Source organism: Takifugu rubripes, chromosome 21 (genome assembly GCF_901000725.2).
Source record: "Takifugu rubripes chromosome 21, fTakRub1.2, whole genome shotgun sequence".
Lineage (NCBI taxonomy): Eukaryota > Metazoa > Chordata > Actinopteri > Tetraodontiformes > Tetraodontidae > Takifugu > Takifugu rubripes.
In genome coordinates, this window is record NC_042305.1 from 4,121,738 (window position 1) to 4,138,861 (window position 17,124).

Sequence of the window (17,124 nt, forward strand, 5' to 3'; positions counted from 1 at the left end):
TTACTTCTGAAATGTGCCTGAAGCCAGTTAGCCGACTTGAATCACTAAATTTTCCCACAAACTCCCCTTCACATTATAAAAAATGTCGTCTGATTAGCTTTCAAAGGTCATCACTACTTAACAAAAATGTCCTTTTCAAAGTGTTTCAGCAACAAAGGGCCTGAATCAGGTCTGGCGTTGACAACAAACACTATATCAACATTATTCAGCAGATAGTTTAACGTAAAATAGACTTTGCTGCCATCTAGTGGTCACAAATGAGGTGGCAAACCCCCAAAACGAGTCGTACAACAGAGATCATTGCGCCTAAAACTAGTTCTTGGATTCAAAATAAATTAAGACTTTAAATATGAAACGTTTTATTAAAGTCATTCGTTTCTAAAGATAGTAATGTAGACACGTACCTTAAGGTACGCATTTTGAATGTGAGTATAAAGGAAATGTATAATTGACTTGAAAAGGCGAATGACAGCCGCATGTGTTGATGCGCCACTCCGCCGTTGAAGCATTTGTGCTGAGCACGTTGTCGCTTCGTACGTATAGTAAGTATATCGATATGATTTCTGATTATGGCGGGGAATTTCAAAACCTATCACTGTTATTTTAATTTATAAAATGTCAATATGAAACATTTGAAACATTTTTTTCTACTGCTGTTCGTCACTTGTTCTTGAAATAAACTCCGCCAATTATTCTCGCTAATATCATTAAGCTAGGCTAATGGATGACCAAACTTCTGATCGGAAAACGTTTGACAGATTGAAATTGTCTTATCTTACCACTCCAGAATTAATATCGTTTTTACTTAGTGGTAGTATTTTATTTGACGATAATGTTTGCTAGCCCCGTAACAGGGCCTTAAATGGCACATTTTACGGTTTTGTGAACGTTACATTTTTATAAATTATTAGGCTGCATTTCAGTGTTTTCCACTTGCATCCACTGTAGTTTGGATCATAATGTATTTAGTTAAGGGAAAAGTCAGTTTACGACTTAAATGTCAGCGTTTTAATCTTTTTATGCAGGTAAGCCGCCGGGAAGTGCCTTACGATGACTGGGCGAGCACGTGCAAGATCACGCGGCAGGGCTCGTGGCACGGAGACCGCAGCTCCTGGAGCCGTAAGCGTTTCGTCACTTCCTGTATACGGACTCTTACCTTTGCACTAATGACTAGGTTGCTCCATCAGCATTTTTGGGGGCCTGTTCTATTACAGGAATCATAAATCCACCAGTACCAATCCCAGAATTTATGGAGAATAATAATCCTCCACATCCCGTAATTACAATCTAGATTGGTGGACCACTTAAAGGGGTAAAACATTTGTACTAAAATTGATAAATGTGTACGTCCCGTAAAGTTGCAGGAAAATGCATTAAGTATTTATACTGAGGAGAGACATAGCTCCATGTCATTCGTTGGAACCCCATGTTTTCAACCACAGAAAGAGGCTGCTCCTCAAGGCCAATGAACTCCATATCCTCCCACCTTTTACTGTCCCTCCTTTTGAGATCCAGACAAAAGATTCACTTCCAGTCAGCTGAGTGGCAGCTTTTTTTTTTTTTTTTTTTTGTTTGAATCCCGGATTTGTTTCTCATACTTGGTGTGTTCTGTTGTTTGGCATCTTCCCAAGGAACAAGGAATTCAGTGTCACATGCATGGCAAGCAGTGAATTTTACGTCTTTTTCAGGATCCCAGACGGGAGAACTCATCCTGCCAACCTCTCTTCCACAAAGAGAGGGAAAACTAGCCATTTGAGTAGTTAATTTACTATGAATAATAATGCAATTGGCTTTTTTGGAGCCCACCCTCAAGCTGTTTCAGGTCCATATTGGCTGATAATGATCGGCAGCCATTATACCCACCGATAACCCATGAACAACACATTTAGACCTCATTCATTCTGTTTATTTGATGCCACTTGATCTCTAAATTATAGTCATTTATTTATGAAAATTATTTTTAAAAATCAACTTAGTCTCAGTTTAATAAATGTATTTACTTTAAAGGTTGTCACTAATTTGATGCTTTGTGCATATGGTAGGTGCAATTATCCAAATTCAAGATTTAAAGTTGTAACAACTTTGACTAAAGAAGGAATTAAACTGTTTTACTTAGATTAGGGTTTCACTTTTGTCCCCAGTTAAACTTTAGTAACTGTTGAAAAGTCTTAAGGACTGTCATAGTTAAAATGGTGCTTGATGGCATAACCGAGTACCTAAGTCATGACAATGAGACTTTTCAGGTAACCCGAGGACATTTTAAAAGGTTCATTGTTTGATAATTATATGAACTTGTAGGACAGAAAACTGAAAGAATGTGGGGGCAGAAGAAAATGTTATTTAATTTTGAAAAAAGAAGCCTTATTAATGCATTTTCTGTTGTCTTCCTTGGAGCCAGACTCGAGAGCCTGCTACAGCGACTAGTGCTGCTCCAGAAGCCGAAGGAGATCTGGTTGGTAGGGGCAGACAGAAAGGTGTCCCAGGACAACTTGCTCAAAAAAGTATGAACAAGTCATTTTGGATTCTTATGGGGGCTGTTTCACTCTAACACTGGGTTCACACTGAAGGTGGAAGCGCTTGAAAGCGGAGGTATTTCTGTGGCTTGAATGGCTGCGATTGGCACGCAACGTGCAGCCATTGTTCAACGTCTGCTCTATTTTGTGCACTAGTCACGAGCGAATCGAGTTCAATAAAACACTGCAAATCGACACTGCAATTTCATTTTTTGTGGGCATTTATAAAGTTGTCAGTATTAAAAAAGAATACGAGACGCACATAGACCAGAGACTGCTTGGGAAAACTGGAAGATAAATGGACAATAAAGATTACATAAACATTTAAGATTTTAGTATTTCATACATTTCATATTATCTACAGGATACAACTACACAACACTGGTATGATAAATGGTAAATTTGCTTCTGGTGTGAACCGTGGATTGAGTACAATTTTCATTGCGCTGCTCTCCGTGACGCTTCCGCGTATCAGGGAAACCCAGCGAAAGTCATTTTGGTGGCTGCACATATACAACCACACATGAACTGCTGGGCCGCAGTGCAGACATTAGTTCAGATGTTTCTACACAGCACCTTTACCGTCTAGTTTAAACTGTAGTTTAATGGCTTGATCTGTGATATATCATTTGATATTCACTCCATGTTGCTTCTTGTATTTAGCACCAGCATGGATTTGGACTAATTTTAATATTTACATTGTGAAGTACTTAATGTCCATTTCTTTGTTTTTAATAGCTGTTGTTGAGATGTCAGTTGGATTTCAACAAGTAAAACTAGGAGAAAGAGGTGGACGCCGCCGGGATTTCAATGATACAGGGGTCAACACCAGACAGTTTATAGAGCATGTAAAGGAGTCGAAGAGTGGTTTGTTGAAATCAAACTTTTTGCACATTATACCTTGTATGTTATGATATTAGTGCTGACGTTCTGTGTGTTTTGTTTTTCTTTCTCCAGGATCAAGTGGCTCTGTCGTTCCATTGATAGCAAACTTCTTTCGTATTGTGTCCCGCCCTCAGTGGGTTCTGTATCAGTATCACGTGGACTATCAACCGCCAATCGAGTCGCGGCGTTTGCGAACTGCTCTGCTCTTTCAGCATGAAGTATTGGGTATAGCACGAACCTTTGATGGAGCTCTCCTTTTCCTACCTCATAGACTTCCGGACAAGGTGATCTGATTATTCCAACATTCGATGATTGTCCTTGTTGGGCAGGTTGCTGTTTTATTGTCTTTGATGTGTGCATGCATTTGCTTTGTTCGTGTGTCAAAATGTGCTGCAATTTATCAACCGTGTTTTAGGCGACTGTGCTGCACAGTGAGACCCGCAATGGAGAGAAGATTCAGATAACAGTCACCCTGACAAATGAGCTGCCACCATCATCTCCAATGTGCATTCAGCTTTACAACATCATATTTAGAAGGTAAGCGTTCCTTTAATAAAAGTGTACATTGGAATTAGCAAGTGTCTAACAGATTTAATTGTTTTTGTGTTTTAATGCAGGATCCTGAAAATTCTAAATATGCAGCAGATCGGGCGCAACTTTTACAACCCCAATGATCCACTCGACATCCCACAGCACAGGTAGATTATTTTGCTTCATTGTTTTTTGTACAGTTCAGGTTAGCATTAAACACATTTTTATAAATATTTTCATTCACAATTGATCAATATAATAACTGTCATGTCACCAATTTATACCAATCATCTTTGAACAATATTTGCCAGCACAGAATTTGAGTTGTGAGCATAAATTTGTTTTACAGGATTTGTTCCAAGTGCAATCCAGTGTAGGTTTCTTCATGAGCAATTATAGGGTCAGCTGCATTTGGAGAAACAAACAATTTATATATCTGTTTTTGCGGTGGTGCATCGTCCCCAATTAAGACTTGTACAGCAACAAAATGACAAACTGTCATTCTTTTAAATCTGCGTCTATATGAAACATTTTATAAGGTAAATTTTATTTGCGTCTCAAATGTATCTCGGATCAGCTACTTTTCCATAAATAGGTATTTTAACACACAGGTGGCAGTTAATGGAAACATCCATGAACATAAATTTATCCCCTTTTTCTCTCTCCTAGGCTGACTATATGGTCTGGCTACACCTCGACCATCTTGCCTTACGAGTCAGCCATCATGATGTGTACTGATGTCAGCCACAGGGTCCTTCGCAGTGAGACTGTTCTTGATTTCATGATAAATTTAAGACAACAATGTGGATCACATAATTTCATAGACATCTGCACCAAGGAGCTCATTGGACTTATAATCCTCACCAAGTAAGAAATACACAGATCCCTGCATTCTAGCAACTTTCTAAAGCAAAATCATGAGAAGGTTTTGAAGCTCCATAGGGGTTTGGGGGTGTTGTGTGGGGGTGGGGGGTCAGTCTGTTGAGGACTGTGCTGAGAAGTGGAGGGATCTCAGTTCCACACCCAGTGTAGACAAAACATGTGAGGTGTTCTGGTAGTAGGGGGAGGTGCCAAAACACCTTCAGAGCAATGCCAGGGTACCCCTGAGCAAGGTACCAAACCCACACTTGCTCACATAAGGCCCTGCAATGAACACCCTGCCTTCACCATTTGCAGCTGGGATAGGCTCTAGCATCCTCCCTGTGACCCTGAAGGGCAAGAAGTGATCAAGAAAATGAAAAAACTAATGCCTTTAACCAACTTAAATACTCCCCATCATGCAGGCATTTTGTATATTAGCATTTTATATATGTTAATGCTTGTAGGTAGGGGAAGACCTGTGAATTGAAAACGCTCCTCCAGTAATTGTATCAAACACTAACGCTCCTGTGTTTTTGTAGGTACAACAACAAAACTTACAGGATTGATGATATTGCATGGGACCACACTCCAAGCAATACTTTCACAAGAGGAGAGACAAACATTTCTTTCAGGGACTACTACAAGAATGTATGTGCGCTGATAACGTGTGTTGCAATGATTAATAGTCGGGATTAAGAATATCACACACTTGTTCCCTAAAATGTGTCTTACATTTTGTTTGTGGATTTTACAATTTGTTTCTCAGATGTAGAGCAACTTGGTCACCTCACCAAACATTTTTGTTGTAAATGTTTACACCTTGTGTTCTTAGCAATATGGGGTGGAAATCACTGATGGGAACCAGGCCCTGCTGGTCAGCCATGTGAAGAGGTTGGGTCCCAGTGGTAGTCCTCCTCGTGGACCAGCTATGTTACTACCTGAGCTGTGCTACCTCACAGGTTATTGTCCAAGTCTGTGTGAGAGGCCATCGGGGTGGTGTTGAAGAGCAGTAATTCATTTAGGCTCATGAAGTTTAAAAAAAAAAAAAAAAGGCACAGTCCTCTTGGTGTTTTCATAAATATAAAATCAGTAAACTAGATTTTCAGATTGATCTATCTGACTTGACAGTCTTGAAATGTTCACATCTTGGTCTCTTTAGTGAACATCTCACCTAAAATGTGTGAATCCTACAGAGCTTCTGAAAATACTTTAGCTGGGCCTTGATTTTTTAGAACAGATTGATTGCAGCATGTTCTTCTCTCCAAAGAAACGGCATGCATTCAGTAAAACTTCTAGAAATTAAGATGTCCTATTTGACAGGTTTGACTGACAAGATGCGTTCTGACTTCAATATCATGAGAGACTTGAGTGTGCATACCAGACTGACACCAGAGCAGAGGGAGCAACGGCTCAACAGATTTATGTCAAACATACAGAGGTAGGTGATTAACAGATTTTTGAAGGCCTGCCATGAATGTTTTACAGAGAGATGAGATGCTATTGACCCCAATAATCTTATTTTGGTTTAACTTCACTTGCCTGAGTAGCACTCACTCCGTTTTGGTTTTCAGTTTAGGTTGATCCTGTTATTGTGCATGTAGAGTAAATGCATTTTAAATCAAATTCCTTTGGTATCCTAATGTGGAAATGTTGTTTATCCAAAAGTCATGTGGACTACAACCATATCAATTGGAAGAAGTGATGATGTCACAACTGCAGCAGGTTTTCCAGGTTCTGCTCTCTTGTAGACACAAGAGAAATGGATTTGGATATATTCCATTGTTACCTGTGTAGTGGGAGGTTGTCCCAAATGGGTACAGACACCATTAGATTGTCACCTGTCTTTTGACACATGTCCAGCTGTAACACTGACAGAGGAAGTTCATTGAATGTTAGAATGGTGTTGAAATTGTCCAACATCAGCATCTAGCATCATCTAAGTCAGTCTCTTCATTGATTTATTTCAGTTGCATTGGCTACAGCTTAAATTAAAATCTGTTCTACCAAACCGTTTTAGATCCGAAAGGTCATCGATAATTATCATTATGGCCTCATTCTTTGGTTGTGGCTGGTATTGCACATCACCTTTTTGGCAATATTATACTGGTGCTTGTTAAGACATGCTATAAATATGACCTTTTCCTTTTGTCACGAGGCAGTGTTAACTTTGGCTTTGATTTACATAACGCAAATTATTGTCTAGGAACGCTGATGCCAGGGCAGAGTTGGAGAAGTGGGGACTGAACTTTGAAAGGAAGCTGCTCAATTTAAATGGAAGACTCCTTCCAGGAGAGAAGATTTTGCAGGGCTCAGCATCGGTACAATTCTTGTCCTTTTCAAATTTGCCTTATTTGAAATTAATAGATTGTACACAATGCAAGAGGCATTATCTAATCCTAATGAAGAGATTCCCCACCCCTGTGGTCTAGTATGAATATGACCCCGTGGTTGCTGACTGGACAAGAGAGATGCGTGGAGTGAACGTGATCAGTGCTCCTCCACTGGAAAACTGGTTGCTGTTTTACACCCGCCGCAACACCAATGAAGCACAGAACCTCCTGCAGAACCTCCACAAGGTCGCAGGTCCACTTGGTATCACTCTCCAGAGGGCAAAAATGTAAGTTTGTTTTGATTTTTAAATACCCAAAATTAATTTAACTATAAATCAAGTCATCTCGATCCTGTAGTGTAAAGTTGCGTTTTGATAAAAATGTTTCACAAAGGAGGAAGTTATTACTAAAAAGTCACCTTTTATGTTTCTGGGGAAATTAGGCATTGAAAGTAGATTACCGTAATTTCCGGACTATAGAGCGCACCTGATTAAAAGCCGCATAATCTAATTTTAGAAAGAAAATCAATTTTGTACTTATACAAGCTGCACCGTATTTTAAGCCGCAGGTATCCCACGTAGTAATATGAAAAATTAGATCGAAAACATTCAGTACCGGTATATGTTTTTATTACCGTAAGAGACGAGTCACTGACGAGTGACAAACAGACAGGTAAGAAACAACAGCCACTCTTTTCACTTGTATGTTTATACAGAGACCTTAAATCCAATTTTTATCACGTCAGGATTTTTTAACTTTTCTTTTAATTTAATCCGTTTAGCACCATAAATATATTGTACAGTGATCCCTCGTTTATCGCGGGAGTTACGTTCCAAAAGTAACACGCGAAAAGTGAAATCCGCGAAGTAGCAACTTTATTTTTTTTTATTATTTTACAATGCAATACTGAACAGTAGAATGAAACCAAACATCAAAACCTGTTTTAAAGACCAAACTTTGTTTAAAACAATAATTTTAATATAGTAATACTGTACAAGATTGGAAACATTGTCACTCGCGTATTTCCCAGTCCCAGCTGTGCCTTTTCGTCCTGACTCCGCTCCGCTGGAGCGTCTGTTTCTACTGAAGGCGCAGGAGTCTTTCTCCGAGAGAAGAACATTGTTATGGGTAGTTGTTGGCGCTCTTTCTTTTTCTGAGCAAGAAGATTTTTATAAACGGATATGCCACCTTCGATTATATTTGAGAACTGCAATGAACGACTCGCAAAAAAAATCCGCGAAGCCGCGAAAGATGAACCGCGATATAGCGAGGGATCACTGTACCGGTTTTTTCTCACAGTGTGTGTAATGCAGCTACCTTGAAATATACGTTTGTATCAGCTACACACAAATTACGTTGTTTATGCTTTTTTACTCAAACAATGAACAATCTAAAAACCCGATGGCCCACCTCTAAAATCTTCTATTTTCACCGCGGTGGCGATTGCTTTTGCCTTCCGTCTGATTTGTACAGCGGAAACACCGCAGCCGCCTGCTCTCTGTGTGTTGACCCAGTCTTCCAGAACGTTTTCAAGCTCAGTCCACCTGCGATGTTTACGTCTAAAAGCTTTTGTCGTCTTTTTGCTTTTGATCAGTTCTTCAGGCGGGAGTCTCCACCTTCTCGCCATTGATTACCGTAATGTACGCCAAGATTACGCGCGGCAGCTCGATTTTCCTTCTTCAACTGCCAGAGTGATCACTTTTAACTAAAAGTCGCATCATATACTTTTCTTCTAGTATTTTCCACGTTGATGAGGGTTAGTAAAAATGACTGATTCACAATAGTTGTGATAGTGCGCCACGAAAAAAACATAAATAAGCCGCACCGTAGAATAAGCTGCAGTGTTTAAAGTGCAGAAAAAAGTAGCGGCTTATTGTCCAGAAATTACGGTATATTAACTATTAAAACTTTTTTTTACAAATTGTAATTTGCATGAAGAAGTTTGGCTCAGTTTCACAGTTTGACTGTTTCACACTCGTCCTTGTGGTGTCTGCTCTTTCATTTATTTAGGATTGAATATGAGGATCAACAGGATAGTCTTCTTAAAGCCATGAAGCAGAATGTTGGGCCCCGCACTCAGATGGTTAGTGACACGCGTGATGAACTGTAAGACAGTTTGGCTCTTCTCTCTGAAGCCCTTTTCATTGCTGTACCTGACTGACATGTTCTGGTTTTGCCATTGGACAGCCTGGAGACTGAGCTCTGCTGGACTGAGACTTCCCCTCATTTTTTTCACTAAACAAATCAAATATCTACACATTCGATAATGGAAGCACATTCAGGAAGTGTCTCATGCCTGGAAAATCCCGACGTTTTAGAACCATTATACAGCTAAAGCTTGTGTAGGTATAAAAAAAGACCACGATATCCACCAGCTGCTCAGAAGAGATTCCACTGCAGATTTTGAGCTCTAAACAAGACACAGTTATTTATGGCAATATTGCCAGCCTCAGACATACTAAGTGGCCTTATTATGAACTTGGCAATAAACGACCACTCGGCACTGCCTAAACCTGAGCATCTCCAGCCCCTCCCCCAAGGTTGTCAAACCCTGCTGACGATGTCGAACGAGCTACGGTACATTTCTGTCCCACTGCTCACCACTGACTGGAAATATTACAACACTGGTGCCTCGTAATGACAACATGGACGCAGAGGCTTTTTGCTAAACAAAAAATTATAAAAAAAAAAATATATAAGTCTTAATTCTTCATGAAATATTCTGGAAAATGACAGTCAAACACTTCTCGGCTGCTGGCAATGTGAAAATGCTGAACAAAGGCAGGTCAACCCGCATTAGAAACTCCAGCCTGGATGTGCTAATTTCAGAGTTTGCGTCACTCATCTAATAGGTCTTTATTATAATTAATGACCTCTCCCCCTCAGATGATCCTCTATGCTCCCTTGAAGATCTGCGCCCTATTAAATCTGAACTCGGAGCCCCACTGGACTGGCTTTTGACAGCTAATACAGACAGCATTTTATATCTGTTTTTATTTATTAGTTTTATTCTACTTTATTGCCAAGTGCTATATAAATAGACTTAATTGAAGTTTATGCTGGATGGGGCTTACCCACAGGATGTACTAGACCTTCACCAGGACACATTGGCCCTGAGGTTTTGGGCTGTGACTAAGATCTGTGCAGCCCTCCATGGATAATTCTGTTACTAATGGGTAGCACGGATCACATTGAAATCACAGCGTTGTGTTGCAGTCGGGATTTAGATGTTTTGTTGAGAAGTGGTTATTTCTGATCTGAATTTCTGGAAAGCTTTGTGAAGGTTCATCTCACTGTCACTAGCATCTCTTGGTTTTGTATTTAATGACAGTTTGGTGCTCATACATATGAAATGGATCCAGTTGTGTATCCATGATGTTTCTATATCCTAATGAAACGGAGTGACTGTTCTTCCCGAGCCATATACAGGCTATCCAGGTGCCTGCTTTTTAGGAGTGATTTGATGCACATGTCTGTTTGTTAGGTGGTGGTGGTCCTTCCCAGCAGCAGGAAGGACAAGTACGACAATATTAAGAAGTATCTGTGTGTGGACTGTCCCGTCCCCAGCCAGTGTGTGGTCTCCCGCACTCTGAGCCGTCCAAAGGCCCTCATGACTGTGGCCACAAAGATTGCGCTTCAGATGGCTTGTAAAATGGGAGGAGAGCTGTGGAGTGTCGAAATCCCAGTATGTCACGCACACAAGACTTTAGAAATGAATAGACATATTTGTGGTAAATGAGATTAATTCTGCCTCCTCAAACTTTCCATAGCTAAAGCATCTGATGATTGTTGGCATCGACTGCTATCACGACACCTCTGCTGGGAAAAGGTCCATTGGGGCCCTTGTGGCAAGCTTGAACCAGAGAATGAGCAGGTTGGTATCTACAAAACACTGCGCGGGGCTTGTGCATCTGTGTTTTTGCTGTACTGCAAGTTCTATTTCTTTTCAAAGGTGGTTCTCTAGATGTGTACTACAGCACAAAGGTCAGGAAATCATGGACGGCCTGAAGAGTCCCTTTATTGGTAAAGGTCATTTTCTATATTTGCAACTGAAGGAATTTCAGCAGGAGAAATTTCAACATGAGAGCTCTTTGTCTTACAGCGGCACTTAAAGAGTACCTGAAGTGCAACAACTGCCTGCCTTCGCGCATTATTGTGTACCGAGATGGGGTGGGAGACGGCCAGCTGCTGAGCGTGGCCACCTTTGAAGTGGCCCAGATTCTAGAGTCCATTAAGTCACTGGGGGCAGACTACGCGTGAGTGCTTGTCTTGCAGTTATTATCATAGACCAGGGGTCGGCAACCCGCGGCTCTGGAGCCGCGTGTGGCTCTTTAGCGCCGCCCTAGTGGCTCCCTGGAGCTTTTTCAAAAATATAAAAATGTAAAAAGATGTGTGAATATATGTTTTGTTTTGATATAATTTCTGTAGGAGGAAAAACACAACAAACATTCTACAAGTTTTCCAATGCTGCAAAAATGTGTATAATAAGTATTTAATTTCAAGATCTCATTATAATGGAAGTTAAAGCACCATCGTGCAGCAGAGTGGTCACGTGGTGCGTCATTCTCTCCAGGATGCTGCAGGGAAAATAAACATTTAATCATGATTGCTCATTATGTATTTGTAGCCTACTGATTTTTTTTTTTTTTAATGGGCTAATATAGACACTTACAGCATGTGTTGACTTCATAATAAAGTTTTTATAAGGCTTTAATTTATTGCGGCTCCAGACAGATTTGGTTTTTGGTTTTTTTGGTCCAATGTGGCTCTTTCAACATTTTGGGTTGCCGACCCCTGTCATAGACAGACAAATGATCATACTTAAGACTAGCGATGCTATTTCTTGTGTAGTTTTTCTGCCCCCCCCCCCCCCCCCCCCCCCCCCCCCCCCCCCCCCCCCCCCCCCTTCTGTATTCATTTACAGCAGGGGTGCTCACATTTTTTCCGCATGCGAGCTACTTACAAAATGACCAAGTCAAAGTGATCTACCCCCCACAAAAATGCAAAACATCTCATTTTCAAATGTATTGAGGATTCTTTGTACGTACAATGTATGTTGATGTACCTTGAATAACCGAATGAGCCAATTTTGAAAAACACATAATAATTAACTATTAACATTTTTTTTGTAATTGCCTGAGTTCACTTTGATGACTTGCACTGAATTGAATCAGCCAGGGACGCACAGTCCGGACAGTAGCTGCTGACAGCCACTCTCAAGCACACTTCCAAATGTTCATCAGTCATGGTGGAAACGAATTTGGACTTAATAATCTACATATACTTAATAATCTTCATATACTTAATAATCTTCAACGCACTTGGAAAATGACATCGTGAAAAAAAGTCCACCTCCCATTCCGTATGAAAGTGATATGTTTTTGTCTTCTTACTTGGTCCCGCTCCCTCATTCATTTTGATGACCATAAGCTTTAGCGATGGCCTAAATTCAGAGGTACCGGTAATTCCCTGAATAGCTTAGCGCTTCTGACTGGTTGCCCTGTATGTCAATCAAGTGACGGGATGAATGATAGGCTGATATTTTTTAATGCCACGCCGCGATCGACCGGTAGATCGCGATCGACGTAATGAGCACCCCTGATTTACAGGTACTGCCGCCTTCAGAGCTGCATGATGACCTCCAACCCCGCTGACCCACTCAACTGGCAGCTTATTCAATATTCAATAGTCGAGAGTTTTTCCTTGTCACTGTTGCTTGTCTGGGGTCAGGCCCTGGGATTCTGGAAAGCGCCTTGAAACAATTTTTGATTGTAAAAGACGCTGTATAAATCAAGATTGATTTGCTTTTGCCAGTTGATGCTCAGTGAAGTACTTATGAATACTATTATTTGCCTGTTCCTACGTCCTGTTCATCATAGGCCCAAGCTGAGTGTGGTGGTGGTGAAGAAGCGCATTGCCAGCAGGTTCTTTAGCGTCATCGGTGGGAAGATGTCCAACCCACTTCCAGGAACTGTCATTGACACAGAGGTCACTCGTCCAGAGTGGTGGGTGTCGGCCACGTTGCTTCTGTCAGGTAGTCATTATCTGCTACATGTATACGTAAAATCCTGCTCTCATTTTGTACCAGGTATGATTTCTACATTGTGAGCCAGGCCGTTCGCTCTGGAAGCGTCTCGCCGACTCACTACAACGTCATCCATGACAGTAGTGGTCTGAAGCCAGATCACATGCAGAGACTTACGTACAAGCTGTGCCACATGTACTACAACTGGCAGGTAGCGACCCCGCTAATACTTTTGCAGCGCTAACCTCTTTAATAAAGCATTTGTTAACATTGTATATATTGTCTGCCACAGGGGGTTATCAGAGTGCCCGCCCCCTGCCAGTATGCCCACAAACTGGCTTTCCTTGTTGGCCAGAGCATCCACAAGGAGCCCAACATGCAGCTGGACAACCTTCTCTTCTATCTTTAAAGAAAAAGATAACAAGCCGTTTGCTTGGCGTTTTTTTGTTCCATGTGAGTTTTCATCAGTTTAGTCTACACGCTGGAAGGTTTTGGTTTTGCTTTTTAGATTCATCTGTTACGTTAAACACCAGATGGTTGAAACTTAGCTGTTAAATTTCCTGTCCTTTATTAAAGGTTTTGATAAAATCCTTCCCTGAATAAAACCCAAATATGGAATCCATTTGTTTTTCATGTTATTACATTTGAAAGCTCTAAATCTAGTTGTTGAAGCCATCATAATCATTAAAAATGATGTGAATAAACATTTTCACAGTACCGTTTGTCTGGTGGGGGTTGTTTTCTAAAGGCGTGAAATGTTCTCTTGCACCACTCTTATATTATAAATGTCTAGAAAACTGTTCAAGGCCAAAATGTCGACAATATACAAGTAACACGACCCTAATTCTGTCGTGTGGGAGCATGAGTGCATGTGTTTTGGGCTGCCCAGTGATTTAATATTCTGCTCCAGTGTCCAGGCTCCTGCCAGAATGGCCCTAACTGGCCTCTAAATGCCTTCCCATTTGCCAATTCAATCACAGACTTTACCGGTTTGAACAGTATTATTACATATTTTACCTGTATGTTTAGTAAAAGGCATTTAATTACATGACCTTTTATTTTTCTAAGCTCATAAAATCTACCAGCTTCCTCTTCTGTGTTTAGGCTACGATTGTTCAAAACAAATGTAGGTTTCACAATAACAGGGAAATTTATATAAAGAGAATGTAAGGTCTGTTGGTGCTATCAAAGACCCAGTTTAAACTACTGGTACTGTTGATGGGACTAGGCAGCATTATTGTGGTTCAGCATTCAGACCCTTTATAGCCCCGTCGGGGGTCTCAGCAGCAGCAGTGTTGTCAGGGTCCAAATACTTTGCAGATCCTTCTGGAGCCAGGATATGGGTGCAATCTATTGTGTGGACTTGCAGTCAATTGCTTTTTCAGTGTTGTAGTTTTTGCTCATGTTATGTTAGTATTCATGTTGCTCCTCCCAAAAAGAGAAAAATGGCCTCTCTGATTCTCCCCCTCTCAGATCTGTGCAACCTGGGTTGTATATTTCTGGTGCTTCTAGGAAACACAACATTTACAAAATAGCAAATTTATTTAAACTTAAAAAATGTTGCACATGCACACCCACATAATTGGTAACCATCAATATAGGCAGATCATTTTTTTTAGCATAAAGCTAGCACACGACTGCAAACTTAACACTATGGTCATCAAGACACCATGGGAAAAGCTTGCACTGTTTGATTATTAAGATAAATGTACCAAAAGGCAGTTTGAAAATCAAGTAAATACATAAAAAAAACACTTTTACAAATGGACAACTGTACTAAAAAAGTCACTCAAGAAGAATCGAAGCAACGTATGATGGTCTGTAAGAGAAAAGGGTCAAGTTCAGGTTTTACATGGCTATAGGCTGACATCCATACATTGTTACAAAACACTTTGCATACAGTTTTGACTTTTTCCGATCCATAAATAGATAAGAGTTAATTTCAGGATGCATGAAAATGAAATGCAAAACTGAATTGGACTGATTCAATTCCACGCGCTAACAGGTGAACACCCTCTATTTGGGCAGCCAGGGAAATACATTAGCTTTCATTTCATCATACATTCAGTACTCGTTGTAAAAGTGCCGATATAGCATTTCTGTAGATATCTGCACCAGCAGTTGGAGACACACGGAAAAACGATGGGTCACAGATCATCTTGAGTAAACATACGTCAGATTTAGTAGATTTTCGAGTGGCGGGAAGCGCAGAGGTAGCCTTGTGTCTCGCTGAACAGTCAAAATCACTCTGTAATTTTGACTCTGCAAACCTTTTTACAAGGTGTGTTTAGATGTTTTGCAGGGATTTCAGATGGGTGCAGTCAAGTTCTGGTCCTCTGTGGGGTCACCAGTCGATTGATAATCCTACACATCACAAGTCAGGATGAACACATATGAACAGGCATGATCATTGCACACTCTGGGAAAAACAACAAATAAAAATCCTACGAAGCATTGTGCAATTATAAGGCAAATACAGTACATGGAGGTTGGATCTATGAGGCGTTGCATCCGGGCTAGGAGACCCTGTTGGTGGAGCATGTGCTTGTTTCCTGTCTAATGTTGGGGTCGACTGATCTGTCACAGTGTACACAAGTCAGCCAGTACCTGACGTTCCAAGCTCAGCCCACCACGTCCTCTGGACGCTCAAGCAGGGAATGTGCTCAAGTGAAGCATGCGGAATTCATTTTAGGAGACTGGCTGCGCAACAAGTTTAAGCCACCGAGCTTCCGCTCAGTCTTCATTTCTTCTCAAAATGGATCCAAATATAAAGTGTCGTCAGACTTGATCGAGTGCAAAATGGACAATAACCCTGGGCCGTCTCTATAGGACATCTTTATTAGCCAGACAGTCCAAGGTAAAAAAAAAAAGAAAAAAAAAAGAAAAGAAAAGATCTACATCGGCCAGCACCATGAGGTCTTGGGACCAAAATATGAAACAAGTTATTGAAAATATGTGGTTAACAAAAATACAAATATTCTATATAACAGCTGTACAAGAATATTGGCTCATAAAAACCACCTGTTCACTGAGGTTTGTGGGTTTTTTTTGTTTGTTTAACATGTATCTATAGAAAGAGGAGCACACTGAGAAGTTATTTTACAGCGCCAAGTCTTTGTAAAATTTTCTTCCCTTTGGAGAACAGTCCCCTTTTTCTTTTTGGAGGACATATGCAGTGGGGCCCTGGTGGAAGTGCTGGGCCCCACGTTGGCTTGCCCAGAGCCAGGGATGTGTGGACGCACTCCGGGAGAGGCTGCTCTTCTGGTTGGGCCCAATTTTTCCAATGGGACCTACGGTAACGGAAGACCCGTAAGGGACAGTTTGAGGGTGTTAAAAATCCCTAAATGTCACCTCAGCCACTACTTCCTCCTCCTCCTAAAGTCCTTCCTGTCTCAGCAGAGTAGCCATTCCTATCTGCCTCTTTCTAGGACTTGACAAAGACTTACAGCAGATGTCTAATCAATCAATGTGAGGTGACATTTCTGTGCATTCAACATCAAAGGCAGCAGATTCTCTCACACATATACATCTTGGGACAAGTGGGACATTTATATCACATTCACTTTACTTCTTCTCAGATATAATTTACTGATACAGCTGGGTTACAGTGAAACTACAAATCACTACTCCACTTCTGTAATCATGGTCTAAAAGGCTTCATTCAAACGAAGCTGAGAAAGAAAGAGGGACAAATGTTTACGCCTGTGTTTTTGTAAATGCAACTTGTAAATAGAATTGGAAATTCTGTAAAATTAAGATTTATTCTTATCTTTTCAGAGCATCCAAACTCCTCGGACACTCCGGATGGGGTACCATCATTTTACTGAGCATCATTGAAGTAATCTGTGTTGCGTTTGCACGGACGAGTTGGGAATATCATCCAAATGTTGGGCCTCCCCGGAAATATTAAAGGAAATACTTTCATTCTGAAGAGACAGGAACGTATGGTGACATACAAGAGCAGAGGTAGCAGCACGTG

The 17,124-nt window shown here is 40.8% G+C and overlaps 1 protein-coding gene across 1 annotated transcript; it reads left to right on the forward strand.

The window, feature by feature from the left end:
- The first annotated feature begins 421 nt into the window (after positions 1 to 421).
- On the forward strand, positions 422 to 13,862 carry piwil1 (piwi-like RNA-mediated gene silencing 1). Its single transcript, XM_003974464.3, has 21 exons — positions 422 to 542; positions 1,026 to 1,119; positions 2,399 to 2,501; positions 3,252 to 3,380; positions 3,471 to 3,682; positions 3,814 to 3,935; positions 4,016 to 4,096; positions 4,599 to 4,796; positions 5,330 to 5,438; positions 5,623 to 5,749; positions 6,111 to 6,228; positions 6,994 to 7,108; positions 7,220 to 7,407; positions 9,131 to 9,203; positions 10,605 to 10,805; positions 10,891 to 10,994; positions 11,073 to 11,143; positions 11,223 to 11,376; positions 13,000 to 13,125; positions 13,209 to 13,356; positions 13,438 to 13,862. The coding sequence occupies exons 2-21, from the start codon at positions 1,051 to 1,053 to the stop codon at positions 13,552 to 13,554; spliced, it is 2,565 nt and encodes an 854-aa protein (XP_003974513.1). The 5' UTR covers positions 422 to 542; positions 1,026 to 1,050; the 3' UTR covers positions 13,555 to 13,862.
- The last annotated feature ends 3,262 nt before the right edge of the window (positions 13,863 to 17,124 follow it).